Source organism: Filicampus tigris, chromosome 15 (assembly GCF_054856515.1).
Source record: "Filicampus tigris isolate MCC_2025a chromosome 15, RoL_Ftig_1.0, whole genome shotgun sequence".
Taxonomy (NCBI): Eukaryota; Metazoa; Chordata; class Actinopteri; order Syngnathiformes; family Syngnathidae; genus Filicampus; species Filicampus tigris.
This window is the reverse complement of record NC_141231.1, coordinates 5447187-5468960: the sequence shown is the minus strand read 5'-3', so window position 1 is coordinate 5468960 and position 21774 is coordinate 5447187. Positions and strand designations below refer to the sequence as shown.

The 21774-nt window shown below is 39.4% G+C and overlaps 1 protein-coding gene across 10 annotated transcripts in view; it reads left to right on the top strand.

Annotated features, from left to right (window-relative positions):
- The first annotated feature begins 363 nt into the window (after positions 1–363).
- The window catches only part of tcf4 (transcription factor 4), a 177485-nt gene continuing 156074 nt past the window's right edge, over positions 364–21774 (top strand). For 2 of the 10 annotated variants that reach the window (XM_086053265.1, XM_086053269.1), the window contains exons 1-4: positions 365–1023; positions 1134–1225; positions 1505–1543; positions 3847–3919. In XM_086053265.1, the coding sequence (XP_085909391.1) occupies positions 1154–1225; positions 1505–1543; positions 3847–3919 (184 nt within the window). In that variant the 5' untranslated portion in view covers positions 365–1023; positions 1134–1153. Of the gene's footprint in view, positions 1226–1504; positions 1544–3846; positions 3920–21774 lie in introns of all 10 variants that reach the window. The other 8 variants (XM_086053264.1, XM_086053271.1, XM_086053270.1 and 5 more) reach the window with 8 other exon arrangements.

Here is a 21774-nt window from a genome sequence, read left to right as displayed (position 1 = left end):
CTTTAAAAGTGTTTTAAAAATTAAAAGTTAACATTTTAAAGTGGCCTTTGCTTCCTTAGTCCTTGGAGGTAAATTATTGCAAACCTCGTGCTTGCGACCCCTCATATCATTGCCACGGAGAACAGCATAATATATGTTGCATGAAAATAAAATAAAATAAAATAAAATAAAATAAAATCAAAATTGCTGGCAGATCACTGCTTTATTTTAATCAGGCTAGTTACTGCACAAATTCCAAAAATACAAGTTAGAGGTACTGTCATCTTCTCTCAACAAAAAAAGGGCCAAACGTGGTTGGCTCATTTTGGTGTAAATTTACGTAGCAAACAAAGCTTTCTTGTTGTCTTTCTTTCCCTTGCAGATTGTCAGTGCCTACAACGGCGCGATGGTGTTAGACGTGGATGTAAGCTAGGTGGCCGCACCACCACATGAATCACACCGACCGAGGCTTCACAGCCACACGCGCATGGGTACCGTGCTGAGCGCCCGGGCATCTTCAGCACCCGCAGCCGAGCGGAGGGAGCCCTCACCCGGCCACAAGAAGCGCACACTCCGTCCGGACTCTTCCGAGCTGCCTCCACAGTACTCTTCCTCTTGACTCGCATGCACACACACAGAGTGAAAAGTCGTAATCTCTTCGGAGGTTTGCTTCTTCTCTCACGAGCTTGCGAAGGTGTTTCAGTCTTCTTCATTTATTTATTTATTATTTATTTATATGATTGTTTGAGGCTGACAGTCAAACCGGGGCGGACGAACTGCGTCTTGACGCGGAGAGCTCGGACTTTCTTTGGCTGGAGGGCGAGAGAAAAAACACACACACCAAAACACAGTCCTTTCTGTCACTTCTTTTTTTGTCCAGCGACTTTAAACCGGGAACCCGCTTGTGAGCTTTCTTCCCCGCTGAGGATGAGAGGAAAATAGACGTGTTGATCGAGGCTTTGAGCTTGTTTTACTGGATTTATTTTGGCTGTGGCGAGCAAAGACCCGGAGCGGCGCGGAGCTGTGCGTAAAAAAGCGAAAGAGGTCTTTCATCCCCTCTCCTCATCTACATCGCCATCCAGCTACAGTTTTGTCTATCTGTCTACGTCTACCTCCTCTGTCCATCTATTTCTCTATTTGTTTCCATGTTGTAGGTCCGTGTGATTTTGCTAAAATGCATCATCAACAGCGGATGGCAGCTTTGGGCACAGACAAGGAACTGAGTGACTTACTGGATTTTAGCGCGGTAAGAACATTTCATTTATTATTATTTGAAACAAATGAGAGTGATGATAGGAGAGGCTGGAAGTAAATAAGCACGTCCTGTTAGGCTTTCACAGTTTACATGTTTAATTAATGAGTTGCACGGCGTGTATATGCATAGCTTTCTTTGAACATATAACTGGACAAAGTGTCTGTTTATTTAGAGTAAGTTAAAAGAAAAGTGAGAGCATATTTGTGATTTCATTTTGTTTGTATGTGTAGATATTTTTGATGCTGCATTGGTAATTTTGTTGTCTTATAGATGCGAAACAGCGATTTGAAAATGTTCCCATCATCCATGGTAGTATATTTCATTTTAAGTCCTTCTTCCCCCTTTATATATGTAGCCTTTTGCCCATGACCAAAAATGTTCTTTAATTTTCAATTACAATACGTGTACTAAGCACAGCACAGTATATAGAATAGTTAAAAGAAGAAAAAAAATCTTTCAGCATGAACCTGCGTGTTGCACATGTCCCGTTCGTGCAGCTTTCAGTGTTGCAAGCGCAAAGTACTCATCCCGTTTTAAATGTAGCACACTTTTTTTTTTCCAATTCCCTTGAAATAAAAGACTGTGGTGTGAACTTGAGGGACAGGAAATAGTGTTCCATGCCCTCGGCCATGTTTTCTGTGCCTCTACCTCCCTCTGGGAGCAAGTTTGGTCACAAGAGGAGGAGGGGGGTGAGGAGGAGGAAAATAGATACAGCCCTCAATGAGGAAGAATAAACGGACTCCCATTAATCCTGGTATGAAAGGATGATATGTCAAATTAGAAAGTGCAAAAAAGGGCAGTGGTGCTGCATGCCAGGAAATCCTTGAACAAAAGACAAAAATGGCATATTACTACTTAATGATCACAAAAATGCAAATGCATATACGACAATAACATGCACATCGTTTATCAAATCAGTTAAACAGGTAGACATTTATATGAATCTTCTTAGGGATATTCATGTATCACAACTATTATGGCTGAGTTTTACAAAAATAAGACAGGGATGCCAATCTTAGTTTCAAAGCCGTCAAATGCAACACGATCTGAACCACACTATTTTCAATGTTGTGAATAACCAATATAAGAGTGCTACAAGAGGCTGTGGATCAAATCGTTTTTTTTGTGTCCTATGGGACTGTTATTGTGACGTGTTTGCAAAGTAAGCGTTATGAGCTATACACAGACAACAACAAAAATGGATGAATATTTTTAATATAGAATGTATTGTCATATATCACGATGCATATTGTGTAAAGGCTTTTTGATACAATAGCATATTCGCAATGGGTCAAATAAATGGTCTGAGCAGTATACTGATGCATCAAAACGTTTATTGTTATTATTATTATTACTATTATGATGCTGATTATTTTTAATAATAATTGAAGAATTTTCTCCTGAGCAACAATATTGTCAACAAATATAGATAAGCACAGTATATTTCATCTTAAATGTGTGTTTTAAAATGCTTCACAGTCATTTTATGTGAAAAATGAACTGCAAAATAACACCACACACACACTTATACACACACACACACACACACACACACACACACACACACGCCACACACACACACACACACACATTCTAAGGCCTCTGTCTCTTACATTAAGATATAAAATGAAGTCATATTTAATAGTTTTCAGTAATGTGGGTTTTCCTCATGTTTGACTCATTAAAAATATGAATAAACAAACATTTGACCAAACAAAGCGGCAAGACTGCTAGTGTCTCCTCCTACCATTAAAGCAGGCCGAAGAGTAATTTATGCGATCGTAGGTCTGTGAACGCCCTCCCTTGGACAGAGTACCCAAAGTGGTTCTTTTAACAATTGATAGAGCTGCTGATAAAAAATATGAAATCTTGTCTATTCATCACACCTCTGAAGCCATCCAACACCAGTGCGACCCCCATTGCGCACATTTCAGGCCCAACAGGAGGCACAATGACATCAATGTTGATTATCAATGACTATAGACATGCATTTCAGATGATAACTTTCAATTTATAACAATAATAATAATAACAATAATAATAATAATAGTAAAATGCCTAAATGTGTAAGTTCGATGCTCATGTAGTGCTCACTCCTGATGCTCCGCAAAGATGTAAATGATTACTTTTCATGATCTGTAAAATGGTGAATCAGCATAGTTACTGTTTGTAATATAGTAGCATCAGTTTCAGATTCACTATGCATGTAGCTGTCACTAAAGTTAGATATTAGATAAATATGATGAGTTTCATTCCTAAATAGTGTTTTGCTCTGTATTTGGCTGTTCAGATATAAAACCACCATGGAAAATTTGATACTGAACTGAAGTGAAAAGTTTTAGAACAGACAAGTAGGGTACTCTGTTCCAGTTGTACCCCTTGTAATTCAGTTGTTGTTGGGGAAAAAGATGAATGCTTCTTGAAAAGCAGATGTCACCTTTACATTTGAGGCAAGAGGTGATATACTTCTTGCGGCACTATTTTCCAGCCAAATGTCTCCCTGGTGTATTGGAATGAAGCTTTTCATATGTAGCTGCAGTCATTTTTGTGTGCTCTTATTGGTGCCTCTGTCTGTGCTCTTGGAGGTAATGTGTGCTCTATTTGTCTTCTAGATGTTTTCCCCTCCTGTTAGCAGTGGAAAGAATGGGCCGACTTCCCTGGGGAGTGGACATTTCTCCGGCTCAAGTACGTCAGCTTTCTTCTTTTTTTTTTTTCAATGAGCTGTATGTTCTTCTCTCAATTTGATATCCTCCCATTCACCTGTTTATTGCTGCTCTACTACTGCTCTGTGGGTAACCATACACATTTTGGGGGGAGGGGTGGGGTTGTGTTGTATTTGCTCAGCGGTGTTTTTCAATTTCTATGAGTTATTCTTCATATTCCTCTTATTATACATAAAAAATGATTATATGTGGCTATTAAAACCATGCTACAATTCCTCTAAAAAAACAAAAAAACAAAATAACAACAGGCCCTAGTATTTTAGTGTATTACGTAATAACGTAAATATTGTCATTTTAAAAACTAGGCATGTTTTTAGTCGGTTTATACAATTTGGAGGATAACTTTTTGTTTTCAGCTACTCATGTTCATTCCTGAGAGACTTCCTGTTTTTCGGATTTGGTGATGTCACTCTTTCCTGCCTGTGAATGTGCTGTGGGGATTAGCTCACTGTGGTTCTATACAGTGTGGACCTTGTGGTGTCAAACAGTAGTGAAACATGGTTGCTTTGAAAGTTGAACTGGACTGTCGATTGTGAGGGAAAATTGTTTTCGGTTTACTGTCAGGTTGTAACTTGGTGAGTTTGTCATGAAACGTGTGAGTGTGATTGACGTTAATGAGATAATACCAGCAGAGTGTGTAATTTATTCACTTAATCCTGTTTGGCTTTTGAGTAAGTGAGTGAGTGAGTGACTTACTTACTTCCTTAATGTGTCTTCCGCTCATTCATTAGGTCAGTGAGGTACGCTGTAGCGGTCAGCAGCTTGATGCTCCTTATGTGTGCCAGTGATTCTCTGGTCACACTGAGCCACTTGCTTATTCATGCAGTGATTGCTATTGGCAGACAATAAACATAGTACCGGTAGATACCCTCTGTATCATTTACAAATTCAGAAAGTAGCCAGGACATGACCAACTAAGGGCTATGTGTTGTACAGTATGTTTAGCTTGCGTTTAACACTTCAAATGCTGAGCTCAGTACAATAAAAGTGCAGATAGTACCGGTTCTTGTACACCGCCGACAACACCTGCTGAGCAGCTGCTTGTTAGCTTGCAGGATAGCCAGGATAGGCTCCAGCTACCTATGGAACCTGAAATGGATGTCATTGATTGTATCACTGTGTGTCCTGTTGTGATTATACACAGCTACAGTGGAACATCAAGTTTTGTTGAGGAATCAGTGCTTGAAAGCGAGACTAAAACTGAATTGTATGGAAACGGAAGCAATATTTTCCACAGGAAATAATCCAAACCCAATTAATCAGTTCCAGACACCCAAGCATTTATATCGGATCCATAGAGAATCATTTTACATAAAGGAAAACAACGTGATATAAATGTAATGACTAACGAAATGAATGAATAAATTAATTTTTAACATATTTTTACCTTTTTTAAATACTCTTGTTAGTGTATTAAAGACAGTGAATAGGAGGCATCTTTCTTTGGAAGTGAAATCCCTGTTAACCAGGGTTACTTCCCTTTGTTTTTTACTAACACAAGGACCAGCCTGGGAGTCACTGAACAACTGTCACACACGCGAAAAATAAATCTGTCGTTGATGTAGACTTCCAACACATCCTGATGAGATTGACCATGCATACACCATTTCCGTAATTTGCTATGAGTTCTTGAATTCCATTGTGTTATAGGCTTCATTATTGAAGGGCTGGCACTCTGAACTTTCATGGCCACGTGACGGCCCGTTTAGTAGTTGCACTCAATAAACAAGCATGTGCAACTTTAGAAATGCTTCAGATGAATGTGCAGGAAAGGAAACAGTCAACAAAACATGGGATGCTTTTTGTGTGCGCTCAATCCTGGGAAGAGTTTTGGTACGAAAACTGAGCGGATGTAAGAAACCGGGGAAAAATAAGTATGCAAAATTAAACCAAGGCTACAATTGTTTACTCATATTTGCATCTATATTGCTAGCATTGTGTTAGCTCTTAAAGCGTGGGAATTCCACTAAGCCTTAGTGCCTCCGTGTTTCTTCGCATCTAAGGCAAAACAGCATGCTAATATCCATGTGTGGAGTCCTGGAGGCAGTTATTAAGAGAATTAGGGCTATATACAATCTTTTCATTGATGAATCAGACACTCTCGTGTCTCGTGTCTCGTGTGGACATTGATATTTCACACATATCAATGTGTGTGTATATACATATATATACTTTTTAAAAAACTTTTGCTCATGTTGCACGGAATGACAAACTCTCCGCATAAATCAGAGACTCACAGTGTCACATGTAAATCATGAGATGAATGTGACATCGTCATCAGCTAACTTGTGCTTACTGTATTTGTGCATTGTTTCCTATAATATTTATTTCAGATTACATTATAAAGTGTGAAGTCATAATTTGTTTCACATGTTCTAAAAATAAGAATTTTGCACAGTATAGCTGGTCATGCTGTTCAGTTCTCTCGACTATTATTAACTTCTGTTTAATATATATTGTCTGCTCATTCCAATTACAATATTTCATTTACTTAAAAGACACAATGTCTAAGATTCAACAACAAGGAGTCAATTTAAGACCAATAAACTACTCAGGCTGCAGGATGAATTTGACAACAACCAGTATGTTCAAATGAACCTCCCCAGAACCAGAATCAAGCACCGGTAAAAGTGAATGTTTTTCCTTTTTACTTGTGCGCATAATAATTTGGAACACTGTATCAGTTTGGTTGTTAATTGAGTCACTCGGATGGTCAGACATCAGTATGAACGCAAAAGAGTTTTGCGCAGAAAATAATTAATAAACAATTTATTTTATTGTTACTATTCCCAAACAATAGTATTGCTGGCTATTACATACCCGACCTGCTTTCACATGACCTTCCATTCTTGAAATTATTTGCTGTAACAACATGAGCACAGAGCTAACACAAGCGCAGAGATGCTGGAAAACGTCTGATGGGTTGGATGATCGCGGAAGACAACGGATGGCTGGGTGAATCTACTGACCACTCAAAACACTTTTCCACACATTTACATTCATTAGCATATGGCACGTATGCAAGGTTGGCAACCAGAAAGCATGGTGGGAAACTGATGTCAGGGGCTTCATTTAGAGGTTGAGTATTATACTCAAGGGCACTTTGAGACGATTACTTGGGGGTGTCAATCTGCAGAATGTAGCAGTACTAATGAAATACAGAAGTCCATACATCCTCCATGCCCTTCACAAAACAAAATGTAGCCTAACTGTATGTTCTGTGCTGTGTTGGGGCAAACGGAATCCACGATCATCCAAGCACAAGCAGTCCGTGTGGTAAAAAAATGGTTCTGGCTGCGTTTTCGCAGAGATACTCGGTCACTTCCGTTGATCCCGCTCATGTCCGTGAGCCATTCTGTTCTTTTCCGAAAAACGGCACGCTGAAGACGTCCTGTTTGTTTCCTGCTTGTTTGTGTGCCATGGTGTGGTCTGCCCTTGTGCCGCGCATGCAAATGTGAAGCAGGACAAGAAATGTTTGGAGTTTGTTGGGGGAAAATAAAATACCCAGTTTTGGTTGCGTTTTCAGCGGCCGTTAAGCTTTGGTTTGCTTATCTGGATGTGTATCTTCACCTCATTTTCATGCACAAAAGCAAACACACAGTTCTGTCACACAAACTTGAAACTACACAAACAAAATCCCATTTTTCCACCCACATGTACAAGATTCATCACGCACACACATTCTGCTCACCCCTGCTGTGGCTTTCTGCAGGCCTCGGCATTTTGATGAGCCCGGCGCTGTTTGTGAATGCAGCTAATTAGAACTCTATAGACCCACACAGCCATGAGAGCAGCAGTTTCCAAAGGAAGGGATGAGGCCAGAGGCTCGGACATGCTGACACTGAACCCGGTCCTCACATTGTATGTTTAGTTCTGCTCAGCAGTCATGACTTTGGTCTAGATTTGGGGCAAGTTTCAAAAAACGTATACTGTTAAAAAATGTACTGCACAGCAGTTTGACCTCCTAACATTAGGCTAAATCATTACATGAAAAGTATTTTCGTTCCGCTAACCTTTTTAATAGATCTGTTGGATTGAAATACAATAAAAACTAGAAAATTGCAAACTAGAAAATTTATAATAGGTTTACTACAGCCAACCCTTGCCTATTTCATTTTTGTGGAACGTCATTTGCATTTTATTTTTCTGCAATGCCACCAAAGCCCCGGCGAATAGGAAAGTAGTCATTAGCGTAAAAATACGTTTGTAGAAGTGATACACTTCCACTGTTCAAAAATTATTGAATGTAGGAGCTACATTTAACTTGGGTTGTTAGGATAGCTGCGGAGAGTTTTAGCTGCATGTGTATGTTTTTGCTCTACTGAGAATGGATAAAAAGAGTAAATGTTCTAAAATTAACATATAACATGACCATAGCATCTACTCATTCTATATTTCATTCATTATTCATTCGATAACATTATTTAGCTCATTACGTATTACTATTACTTTATTTTAATACAAGTACTATGCCTACCAACTATATTTCCCATATGTTTTGTCAGAATTGTCATGAAGTTATAAATGTAAAGAATTGTGTGAAGGTGTCACGTGTAATGTAAGCCTCTGAACGGCAACACTGGAAGACAAAGCATATAAAACAAAATACGCGCGAGAGAATATGTCAAACAAATTTGCATTATCAGAGCCGTTAAAGACGTATTTTTCACACTTCCACAAAACTATAAATATTTGTTTGGGTTTCTGATGGCTTAGTGGATGCTAAATCCTCATATTTTTGGAAATCAATTCACCTTCATGCACAAAAGCGTCGAAAGATGAACGGCGCAAGAGTCCCACATGACATGCTCAGCCCACGGTCATCAGCAAGCAGGAAGTGGATTAACCATTTTAATTATTGGGAGATTTTGCCGCGTTGTTGTTTATTTTGGGATCATCCCTGGAAAGATAATGCACACATCAAACTCTGTGTGTGTTTCTAATCTCCTCCTGGATGAAGCCGTTCAGAGAGCAGCTCCACTGTGCTTGTCACCAGCGCCGCTCGTCTATTTCAGGTCTTGGCTGCTTTTGGTGTACCCCCCCTACAACACCGTTAGAACCTCTCACATGTGCTGTTTGTTTCCCTGTCAACAGTGTTGGAAGGGGACTGAGGTGTGTGAGTGCGAGAGTGTGTAAAATGAGAGATTTGAGATTTCACAAAATTGTACATATGTATGCTTTGTACTGTTTGTGTCTGTGCTCTAAATGTATTGGGAGTCGCTAGGCTAACAAAAATGCACTAAATTGACCTGTGGTATAAATGTGAGCGTGAGTGGTTGGCTTTGTCCATATGTGCAATGTGATTGACTGGCGAGCAGTGTGTACACCGCCTTTCGTCCAAAGTCAGCTGGGATAGACTCCCGCTTTCCCATGACTCTCAGCAGGATAAGCAAAAGCAGTCTTGGTGGTGGAAGTTCCACTCCTGGAACAGATTCATTCTGTTTCTGTTTTATCTTGGGGGGGGGGAGAGAAATTAATTTTTAAATCATCCCCTGCAGCAGTGTTTGCTTCTTCACACATCTGCAGAGAAATTTGGCCAGCCGTAGATACAACTGCATTGGCAAAGCTGGATTTTTGTTCCTCTAATTGGTATAGCTTATTCAGTCACAGTTTACAGCTGAGAGGAATAAAAAGGGGTTTGCTTTAATAATATCTCCTCTCACGTTTGATTTGATACACTTGTACCGAAACAGATAATGCACCTGAACGTGGTGAACAACGCCCCCACCGCCACCCTCTTGTCTCTATTCAGTCAAATCAGCCTCCGTTCCGCCCGTCACTCAAAGTCATCCCGGATGATGGCTTTCAAAATAGAGGTGGTGAGCAGAAAGCGGTTGCTCAATACCTCAGCCTCCTACCTTCTCTCTCTGCCTCTGAGGCTGTTAAATTGTCTTCTTTCCTTGGCAAAAACTCCCAGCCATGCTCTTAATTGAGGTGCGGATTAAGAATTAATAGGCGTTTTTAGCTATAATGGCAAATATTATGAGCTCCATTTGCTTTTCAAACGCTAATAATGACTGTGCTAATAATGGCGGCGATTTCAATGTTCGCGTCTGTTAGAACTTGGCAGGGCTTTTTATTTATTTATTTATTTATTTTTTGACAAAGCTCAGGAGATTGACGTCGCTATTGCTTCGGCAAGCCGACTTACTACCGAGTCGGCACTCCATATGTTTTCCCTAAAGGCGCAGCTAAGACTAGTTGGGCTCAGCTATAGTTAGAGAGAGCTTCTTTTTTGTTCACTTTGGTCTGTGACTCAGTGAATCAGACCCAGTTGTCACTTTGGTGTGTCTGATCCTCTATGTGTCAACCGTCAGTGTTTGAGTGTTTTGTTGCCTTCTGATACGCTTTGTAATAAGACGACTAAATGTCTCCTGTCTGACAAACTGTCACTGTTTAATTGCTGGTCTTCATCAGCTTTTTTCTAGAGTCACAAGTGCCTATTTTAGAGGCATCTGTTGGACACCTGCAGCAGGTAATCTGTCGGATTTATACGCAAGCCTGCCATTAAGTGTGGAGAGTGATTAGAGATGCAAGACAGGCACAGAAATTGAGTGCATAGATGTCCATACAATTTGGGGTAAATATGTCTCTTTATGTGTAACGTACTTCACATTTCATTTCTTCACTTTCTTGGATGTAAATAAGTGTGGTAATAATTAATGACATTTTTTGGTCACACTCCAATGATGTTAAATGTTTGTGATTTCAACCTATCAAATGCTATTATTTTAACCTTTATTTTAACCATTACACTGTCAAAATAGGCAGTTAGTCAGACTAAACATTTTGATCTCCAAAATTGAACATGACGTCAACCTCAAAATTGTTCATATTTTAATACTATGAGGCATGTTTCCAAACAACAGACCGCTGACCTAAATTGTATCAGAGGATGTAGAGTATCAACTAGGGGTGTCATAAAAAATATTCGTTTGAACCGGAAAATCGCTTTTTGATTTAAAAGATACGAGTGCATCAAATCGAATCGAATCATTCCACTTTGAAATATATCGAGATATGTATCGAATCGTATTTTATTGGAGGGATATTTCTGAGAAGGAAATGACACATTTACAACAATCATCATCATAACCCCACTGTACTGAATCGGATTATTCCACTTTTTAAAATGAACCGTCCTTGAATCGTTTTGCACCCCACCTATCAAAAACCGTATGGAATCGTCTTTTGTGGCGAGATGCACACAGCTTATATCGACTGGCCTTGGAAGGCGTACTAGTTTAACAACTACTCCTCTACTTTGCTCCTCTAGTCATTTGATAGCACTCACCCCTCACTCATCCCTTTTTGACCTTCATCTTTCAACATATTCTTTGAAACGACAGGGCCCCATGTCTCCAGTAAACATTCTTTGCTCCTCGCTCTGCAGCCAATCTGTGACGTTGCTGAGGTGCACGTTTGTCACCTGTTAGCTGTAACAGAAACAGCCGTGCTAGAATCGCAGTCACTGTGCCTAATCACACAATCCTTAGAAAATAAAAAGAGTGGCAACCTCAACCAGCTTGGATATAATGCGCATAAGTGTGTGAACCTTTACATATTACAACGATCGAAGGTGATGTGTATTTCATAATGAATAATGTAGCCAGAGCAGCTGACTCTTCAAACTCATCTACTGTATGTGCACCACTTTTTCATCCTCTTCATTGTAACTATTCTACTATTTCTTAGAATTCCTCAACAGTCTTTTTATCTACTTTTTATTTTATTTTAATTTTTATCTTATTCATGATTGTAATCTTCTAAGTCCTCCTCACCAGACTTATATTTTTTTCATTGAACTTGTCCCTTTTCTTTTGTCTATCAAACCGTTACTGACTTACACTTGTAATTCCAATGTTGCCAGTTTCTGCGGGCAATCCTCAACCCGTCTAAATTTAGAACGCACAATTTGGGGGTATTTTCTGTGCAAAACATCCTGTGATCATGTGATGTTTTTGTTTTTATTCATTTTTACTTGACATTTCCTTCTAGCCATCAACATCAACTGTTTCTTCCTGCCCTTATTATTCTGTACTTCCTTCTTGATCTTAGAAGAGTCTCAGCCATTGACCTCAGAGGGGATTTTGTTTGTGTGTGAGTTACAGTGTTAGTTTAGAATATGTGCTCGAAAATAATACAAAAAAATAAATAAATACAAAAGACAAAACCAAAAACAGACACAAACAAAAAAAATGCTAAAATACTCTATATATTGAAATATATTTTATCAGAAGGCTCAACAGAAAAGGCCTACTTGACGTGTCAGTTTTTTCTGAAAAATATTTAAAGCAATGAAGGAAACTTCTAAGTGCCAACTTGAAAACAAGTTAGTGTCGCTTGTTAAAGCCCATCCACAGAAGTGTACAAACATCCTCCCTCTCAAGGGAAGCCTTCAATTGCTATTTCTCCTGGGGCTACCTTGGTTCAATTTTATCTAAACCACACCCGGGGAAACTAGAGTTTGGCATAATTTATTAACTAATAAAGAATTTTATGTTGACTATATGTATTTAATTGTTGATCAATTGTATCTTGCAGCAATTTAGGCATAATGGCCAACAGCTATCGGCACCATTTATCCGTGAACCTAATATGGACAAGCAATATGGAAAATGGAAGCTTAGCTGTAAATTTGTTATCAACCCAGAACAGAGCCTTTACAGAAGTATGTAAACATTTTTTTTATTTTCATCTTTTCTGGTTTGTAGCCACGTGGAAAAATTATTTTATAGCACCGAATGTTGACAGTCAATAAATAGAAGACAAACCAACCCAGGACACAGCTTCATCATGTCGTGACAGATTCCGTCCATAGTTTAAATATGCATATTGGTTGCCATCCGCTGACCCTCAACTCCATAAACAGGAAACAACAAAACATTTTTTTTTCCTGTCTTTTGTTTTCTCTTTATCCTTATTGAAAATTGTGATTAAAAATGTCAAGCGATGCTCGACTTTGAAGAAAACAGAGCAGGTGCTAACATTGCTGTGTGTGTGTTACAGTGTGGTAAATTACTGTGTGGCTTTCAAAATTTTGTTGCTGGGAAAATGTGGAAAAATCAGGATGAAATGAAGTGAAAGAAGGAATATGGAGAGGAAATCATTTGCTGTCCACCACAGGGAGATATGTGATCCTACTTTGATATTATTAAGTTGCACAGATGTTATATTTTACTCAACTACATTTGACAAATTCCATCCAAATATTTGTAAATTGAAATATTTGCTCAGTTTTTGGCTGGCAAACAGTGCAGGGTGTACTCTGCTGGGATAGGCTCAAGATCACCCATCACCTAATGAGGACAAGCGGCATGAAAAATTGATGGATGAAATAAACTACATTTCATTTCCAAGTCAGCCATGAAGCAAATATCCTTATTTAAGAGTGTGTGTTGTATAGAGAATCTGTTCATTGAGTATGTTAAATGTACTAATGTGATGTACGCTGACTTGCCAGAGACACAGCGAACCTTCACACTACAGAGACTAGCAGATGAAACCATCTGGTTCAGAGTGAGAGGTGGGACGGAGCAGGGAAGCTGCACAATGGTTTGTCCCAGCTTTTGTTTCAGTCTCAGGATTTGGCAGCGCTGGCACCAGAGTGGCAGTGCCAATTCCCTGTGTGTGTGTGGGGGGTAAAATTGTGAGGGGGTTGCTTGGAAAATCTCTTTCACACACACACACAAACACACAGACACGCACACCCCTATACACGTACACACTTACTGATATACATGCACACTCACAAAGATTGTAAATTGTCTGGAACACCCCTAGTGCCATCTGGTCCTGTGATGGGCCAGACAGTGTGCGTGTGTGCATGTGTGTGTGTGTGGGGGGCGGCGCTGGGGGCCTGAGAGAGAGAGAGAAAGAGAGAGAGAGAGAGAGAGAGGAAAATGGAGAAAACAAGAGTATATACATATCTGTGTACATTTAATGGTTGTGTGTGTTGTCTAATTGTTCTTCTCTGGACAAATATAAGAGAGAAGAAATAACCTCGCAGACCATAATCTTTTCTTTCCCTGATGTTGCCACGTTTTAAAAAAAAAAAAATTATTATTATAATGAAGTGAAAGCAGTTTAGGGAGAAAATATTTTTATTTCTGTAGTTGTTAGAACAGGTTTGTGTTCACATCTTAACTGTGTGTATGTATGTGTGCGACAAGTTCATAATGTCCTGAAGAGACCCAAGGTTTCCTTCCTCAAAGCTTCTGAACATCTGCAATCGTGTGTGTGTGTGTGTGTGTGTGGGCGTGTGTGTGTCATCGAGAGAGACACATTGATCTTTCCGCTACATTCCATTCTCTCGGGCTCTGAATAACAAGAACTCCTCACTATAAACATTTGTCCCGCTTTCCCCTCTTCACTTCAACCATTAAACCCATAAAATTGCTCCCTGTGAAAAAAACTGTCGTTTTGTACAAAGTGTGTGTGCCCTGTTAGTGTGAGTTCAAACTTGTAACTAGTAACTTGCATTGGTGTTCCACATGAAAATGAACATAATTGATATTTGGCTAATTAACCTGGTTTGAGCTAGCGTAGTCTTAGCAGAGAGCTCAAAATAAAATGATGCAATACTGGACTTTTTAAAAATTAAAACAAAGTAACTTTGCCTCTTTATACAATACACACTCTGTAATCTATAATGTGTTTATTTTTAAAAAATTGACAATTTCAGTGTGGTGTAGTTTTGTATTGGCTATAACCTGAGGCTGAAACATTACTTGCCAGTGTTTTTGCCTTTGGTTAAAAGTATATTTAAGAAGGCATTTTATTTTCAGGATTTTTCTAAACTTTCATCTTTTCCCTGACTTTTCTTTGCTGCTGTCTGTTGGATGGCCATCGTTTGGCAGCTTGCAGCCATTCAAAGAACCAATTATCCAATAAATGCAGCATAATGAAGTTGTTTGGCTGCTGCTGTGTTACTGAAAGCCAAGGGGTGTAGATCTTAAAGATTTACTTCAGAGTCTTTAAACCAAATAACGACCATCCAAAAGTATATAACACCTACTTCTTGGAACCATGAATCAAATGTCGTAGTCCTGCTTCACGAGCTTGCATTATTCCGCAAAAGGGATGAAAAGCTATAAAAGACAAGTCGGTTACTGTGTATGTTTAAGGACATCCTCGGTTGTCAGAGACAGGTGTCAGGCAGGTTTCTCAAGTTGATGGAACTACAGTTCCATGTATTAGACACCATCTTAAAATACATCTGGAAAAAATATCATCATTGTTATGCAATTGCAATTGCACCATCGGACTGAAAGCCAAACAACCTCAGGAAAATATCTGTCAAGTCTATGGAGTGCACCACTGACCATCAGGCAACACAGCGTCAGACAAAAGGTATCAGACGGAATTTCATGAGACGAACAGCTTCGGACAAACCTGAAATAAAATGCTGCCGCTGTTCAGTAAGCATGCATAAGTCCACCTTCTAGCTAATCGATATATTTGTTGTTGATTCCAAAGTGTTTTTTTGTTTTTGTTGGTATATTTACATATGGTTAACATTGCTTGTGTCCAAGCCTAGCATTTATATTCCATTTCCACTGGCAAATTGTTAAACTGGCCTGATGAATTCACACAAGGCTTTAGCTAGCTAAGAAGCTAAACGGCTGCTCCAAAGGAATTTTGCCATTTTTTTCTGATACTGTAATGTCTGATAGCCAATAGCATAACTCCATAAAGTTGACAGATGTTTCTCCAATACCTGTAGTCCAATTTGAGCAATTTTATGAACTTAGTATGTTTTTCCTGATACAATGAAATTTTACTGTTAATGTCTGATTTGTGATGCTGCAATGCCAAAGAAAATGTATTCCCTAGACCTGTTGCTTTTTTTTTTCTTATCTCATATCTGACACCTGTCTCAAACACCTTTTGTCCTAAAATGTACGACTTGCATTTGATCTATATGCTGACAGTAATGAATCCAGTGTGTTTCATTTTTATTTGAGATGTTTGTAGCACTTGTATCGACTTCAAAATATTTGAGTTGAAATTGGCCAGTAAATGTAAACCACAGTACCACAATGCACTAAAACCAGCTGTTGCATTATAATTTAGCTGCCCCACTCCTCTGTTGTGTATGTGAAGCGTGATTGCTATTCATTAGCTTGCATAGCCAGTTCTCGGTATGTGTCAGCTTCTGTGTATGCACCGCTACAGGATGGTGTAGCGCACTAACTTAGCGAGTTACCGTTAATGGGCATTCTCGAAAACAGTTTAATCAACCACTTCCAAACTGTTCCTGATAATGCTTAGCATCAAACTGTATCTTTAAAATAAATAAATAAATACATAAATAAATAAATATAGGTTGGCAAACAGAGAAACAAATTGGAAAGGGTGTCTACAAATGACATGAAAACCTTACATTATATTGTATGTGCTCCCCCGTGCAGATATCTTTGTTCTCAACTTTTGGTCAGATCAAGGCCAAATCAAATTACACAACAAACAAACAATCTCTGGACTTCAAGACCACTTCTTCAAGCGGTCTGCACCCAAGTTCAAATGCTGTGTTCACACCTGCCCAAACAAACCACACCAAGGGGTTGCATGAACCAGAGCTCAGTTCAGCCAAACTAAACAAGATATCGGGAAAACACCCTTCGATTTTTTAGCCTTGCAAGGTGGTTGGATTTTAATGTGCAACGACAGTCTGCCACATAGATTTGTTTGATGATATTGTTACGTTAAAAAATATGAACTTTACTGTGTTCCGATAATTGGTTTCTGTCTAAGTCTTTTCAAGGCTCAGCTGCCAGTTTAAAGGCATTTGCGCTCGTTGGCTCACATGGGAAGCCAGGTTGGCCTCATAAGATGATAGAATGGTTGGAGGTCAGGAGAGCAGTCACAACAAAATGGGGAGAAGTCTTTTATCTACTGCCGCCTACATCGTTGGTATAGTGCAGTTATGTCTGCCGAGTCAGCCTGATTTACATAAATGTTCCTTCGATTTAGGCTGCAGTGTGAATGCAACCCAACAATGATCCACAGGGACTTTTTGTCCTAGGAGCTAATTTGGGTGGAAAACTGCATTAACGCATTACGGCCTAAAGCTCCTGGCGAAACACCTCTCTAAAGCCTAAGGGCAACTTTGGAATCGCCCTCTCAAAACTGAAGTTTGCTCGGAAATTCAACACCCACAAAATAATTGATATCTCTGCCCCTGTAGCAGATAAAAATATTATTCCAAATGAACTTGAGAGCTTAGACATGGCTTTCACACAAGCCTGAGTTTATTATTATTTACTGTTTCAAAAATGTAAAAAGAAAGTGTCAATGGAAGAAAAGCACTATTTTTATTTTTTAAAAATCGAGTGGTAATTACCATCCTTATATTCTGTTACAAAGCTGTTGATATGATCATTGTCTACAAACATATATCTTAACAATATATCACGTTCGACTGGTACCACCGGTTCAAAGTACACAAGTGCGGCGTCGATATCACTACCGCCACTTATTTCAGAGCTCCCGCGATCATCTGCGTCCGCCATTAAAAAAAAAAAAAAAAGAAACATACACTCTTTCGGCTCTATAGGTAGAAAGATGCAACAGCGCTCCCGGCTATAGTGGTAGAAACGCAGTTTTGCGCTCCCGGCCTAGATGGTTTCAGCGTCAGTCACTTCACAGCACTCGTTTGTGTTGGGGTCCACCATCTGCGTAACGTGTGGAAAAATGTGTTTGAATTGTCACTGGTGATTTAGAGTAGCTTGTTGTCCTGAATGAATCATTTTCTTATACCTTTTGTTTTAGAAGCAAAAGTCTGAAGGTAGCAGCAATAAATCTTCACTGTAGGGCACAGCTGTATTTTCAGGAAAACAGGCGCTCCACTCTCTGTTTCCTCAATAAACCGCTTCCTGAATGGGTGTTTAACCTGTAGATTGGATTCTTTTGGTGTATGGGACAGCCCCAAGTTTTGAATTCAACATAAATGCACACAATATAATAAAAATAAATTATACCAGATTTAGCGGGAAAGGAATGGCAGGTGTACCATATTTTAAGGTAATTATCATTAAGTCCATCTATACACTTTTCATGCCTCTCTCTTATTCTACTAGGATTCATTTTAAGTTAGATGTTGAGTACAGATAAATGCCTATTTGAGAGATAAGCCTTGAGGTTAGCTCAAAGAAGAGAAGCCAAGATATCTGCTCAAGTTACCGGTCATAGTCAAATACCTTTTGACTTGTTGAGCCTCATTGGTCTGCACTGCAAAGAAGCTATTGTCATTGTCAAGCTACTGTCATGAAGCAGATCTAACATTTACCCACATGAGACGACTTTTAAAATAGGGATCGCTACCCTTTTTAATGAGAACCTCATCAACAAAGTATGCAGATCCTGGGTGGGGAGACCTTTTTATTAACACTTCCCTAATTTATAGATCTAGTAGTTTTTTTTATTTTTTATAAACTCATGAGAAATAGTGGTTCAGTAGGGTCCATATTCGTTGGTCTTACTAGAGGACTCCTAAATAACTCATGGTACGTTTTAGTCAAGGTCAAACTGAAAAAAAGAAACCTTAAACCTACTCAAAATGGTCCAGCTGTGTTCCTAAGATCTCAAAGTCCAGTTTCAGTGGCACAAGAGCATTATCTTATAGGGTACCACTCAAATTAGCCATTGCAGTTAATGGGGATTTACATTGTGGAGAAGTGATTGAAAATTATCAGAATATGCTACATGCATGGATTGGCTAAATTTGGTGACTTGGTGATCAAGTGATGACTCTGCAAGGAAATTACAACCGATGCTTTGTCTTTATGGGGGTTTGCAAGCGCTTAGGACTTGAAGCTTCACAGCTCTAAGTTAGAGACAGGATCCAACAAGTAGCTCCATCCCGAAATGTCATGGTAGTGAAAGCCATAGTGGTCTAGCATTGGAGAGGGTGATGAGCAGTGACTTTTTTGCATGAGATAAGACTGCACCCTCGAAACTGACACATCTCAGCCAGGCAAGAAATAGAGGGCAGAAAGCATCCTATAAACGTTATTAAGACACATATGAACGTGTTTTGAATTTTGAAAAAATGTTCCCCTTTTAAAGTAAAACGAAGTACTGAAGTTATTTTGCCAAACTACTGCTTAAAAGTCCCTTTGCCGAGATTAACGGCAACTCATAAAATCAAAATTATGCAAGAAAGAGCTGACACAGTTACTCATGTAGGGTATTTACTAACATAGTTACCAGCATATGAAGGCATGTGTACGTCGGAGGCTGTGAGCAGCATGTGCACAGACGGTCTCATTTGGCAGCCTGTCCACAAGAATGTAACCTGAGACCTACACACACACACTCACAGACATTCCCATAGTACCTCACTCTCTCACACACACACACAGATGTGAGCCTTTTGTCTGCCCTCGACCTTTTTTTTTCCGTCCTCCCCCTCAGTCGTTGCAGGTGTTCATCATGAGGCAATAAAACAAGTAGTGACTGTTCTCCGTCCCTACTGTGGCCCAGACTCACGGGGTTGCAGAGACCCAGCCCTGCTCCACATTTACACAGCTCTTTCTCATCTGGAGCTCTGAACGCTTGTGTACATGTTCAAGGATTCAAATGTGCAAGAATATGAATACAGAAAAAAACTTCCTGATCGCGACCATTCAATGTTTTTTTAAGATGTTTGAAAGGATTCTTGTATTTATCAATGTGATGATACAGTATACCGGTCAAAGTATACCAGTGACTACTCCTCCATCTGATGTTTGTCTTCATTGGTTGGGGGTCATTTGGCGCCTATTTCTGCTCACGTTGGGTGAGACACCGTGGACTGTTGATCAGTTAATCATAGGGCCCAAACATCATTTACACTCACATTCCAGCAATGCACCAATTTTGATTCTGAATATTGAAGTCTTCAATTCCTTATAACCTACCATGCATGTTTAAGGAATGTGGGAAGAAGCTCGGTAAAACAAAATTATAAACGTTTTTCGCTGCAATTCTCAGCAACTTTTTTTTATTACCAGGCACAAATATGTTTTGAATGAGTTTCTTGTTTGCCCATTTAGTTTGTTGGTTAGCAACAACAGCGACAACAGGGACAGAGCACATGGGGCGTTTGATTGTTGTTTTTGTCTTTACAGTATGCTTGCTTTGACATAGAGCTGCGGCTAAATAAATAAATAAATAAATAAATAAAAGCTTGCTCCGGCAATCATATTTTAACATGCATTACAGACACACACTGGCTGACCGGAACAGTATCACATAGTCAAGTGAGACATATTGATTGTTTTTAGTGTGAAGGACTGTGTGTATGTAAAAACACCTCACCTCACCTGTATTTCATGAGAACCAATAGTAGTCCGGTTGGATGTAGAAATCATTGGATTATTCTGCAATGTGAGTTTTTGTCCGTCGTGAAGAGATGCACCAGGATGGTACCATCTGTTCTGGTAATAAATGTGGCAAGACTGCATGCTCGTTTTCTTACGCTTTTGGATTCATTCCTGTCCACCAGAATCATCTGAAAGCTGTCATTGGTAGCGATGAGATGCATAGAATGTTGTGGTGGTATGAAATAGAAAAGACTAACCCCGTGTAAATACAGAAATATATTTATATAAATTCCCTTTCTAAATATATAAGGGGTGAATGGATGTGGTTTATATTGTCTCTTCTTGATAAGATATTCTTGTCTGGAATATTGACATTGATCCGAATCTTCTGAAAGAATCTTCCTGCTGTCTCTTTTTGATACAGTCTTGGGAGGTGAATATGAATATAACTTACATTATTGCATCTCTATCAGTTTTTTTTCACGTTTTCCAAAGACACGATAGTTCTGAAGCAGTATTTTTTCTGATCCTAAAATAAATTTTGGAACAAAGTCATGCTATTGTCCCTCTCTGGACAGGTATGAAAATGTAAAAAATTGTTTTGGATTGTACAATTAATCAAATGTAAATCCTAAGACTGAAGCAGTGTATCAATGCTGCACCATCATGGCTCATCACCTTTAGAACGTGCAAGAAAAGATGGACTATTCCTGCACTGTGCACACCTACCTCATGCAGTAATGTATACACTAAAGATTGTCACAAGGGATTCTGTCCCCGTGAAAAGACTCTCGCTTGGGCAACTCAATGCTATACTTTAATCCGTTTTCTGTAACTGCTGTAACTGTGGGGACCTGGAGTTTATCACAGCTGGCTTGAGGTGAAAGGCAGTCTAGACGAGTCATCTGTCCATCATGACAACTTCACTGGGTGGGAACTGCACCCACGCTAAATGAACCTCTGCATCATCAGTGACATACCTCCATGCCAATGCCAATTGAAAATATTGTTTTCTCCAGGGCCGTTGTCAGTCATGGGTGCTTAGAACCGTCGTCACATTACCATACTTCCCTATATGCAGAGCTGGGCATTTGACAAAAAATCGAGCATCAGTTATTCGTCATCAGTCTGCAGCGTGGGTACCCTTCCGTCGTCTGTCATTCGCCTTTTTTTCGGGGGGAGGAATAGTGCCCGCCTATAGGACGGTCCGCCTCTGATGTTAAACGGGATTCCATCAGTGATTCCGACTGCAAACTTCTATGAAAACCCCTAAATGAGCTAAACTAACTATGTTTAGCGAAACTAACTATGTTTAGCTCATTTGCTCATTATACTTAATTGTTAATATTAGCTGTTGATGAGCATTTACTGTATATTATTTACCACTTTTTCCCCTTGATGGTATTCACTGTGCCTATACAACTGATTAAGATGTCACATTTGATTCTGGGCTTTCACACCCTTGTCCGCATGCTGTGACGATCACATATTTACATACAAATCCTTAAAT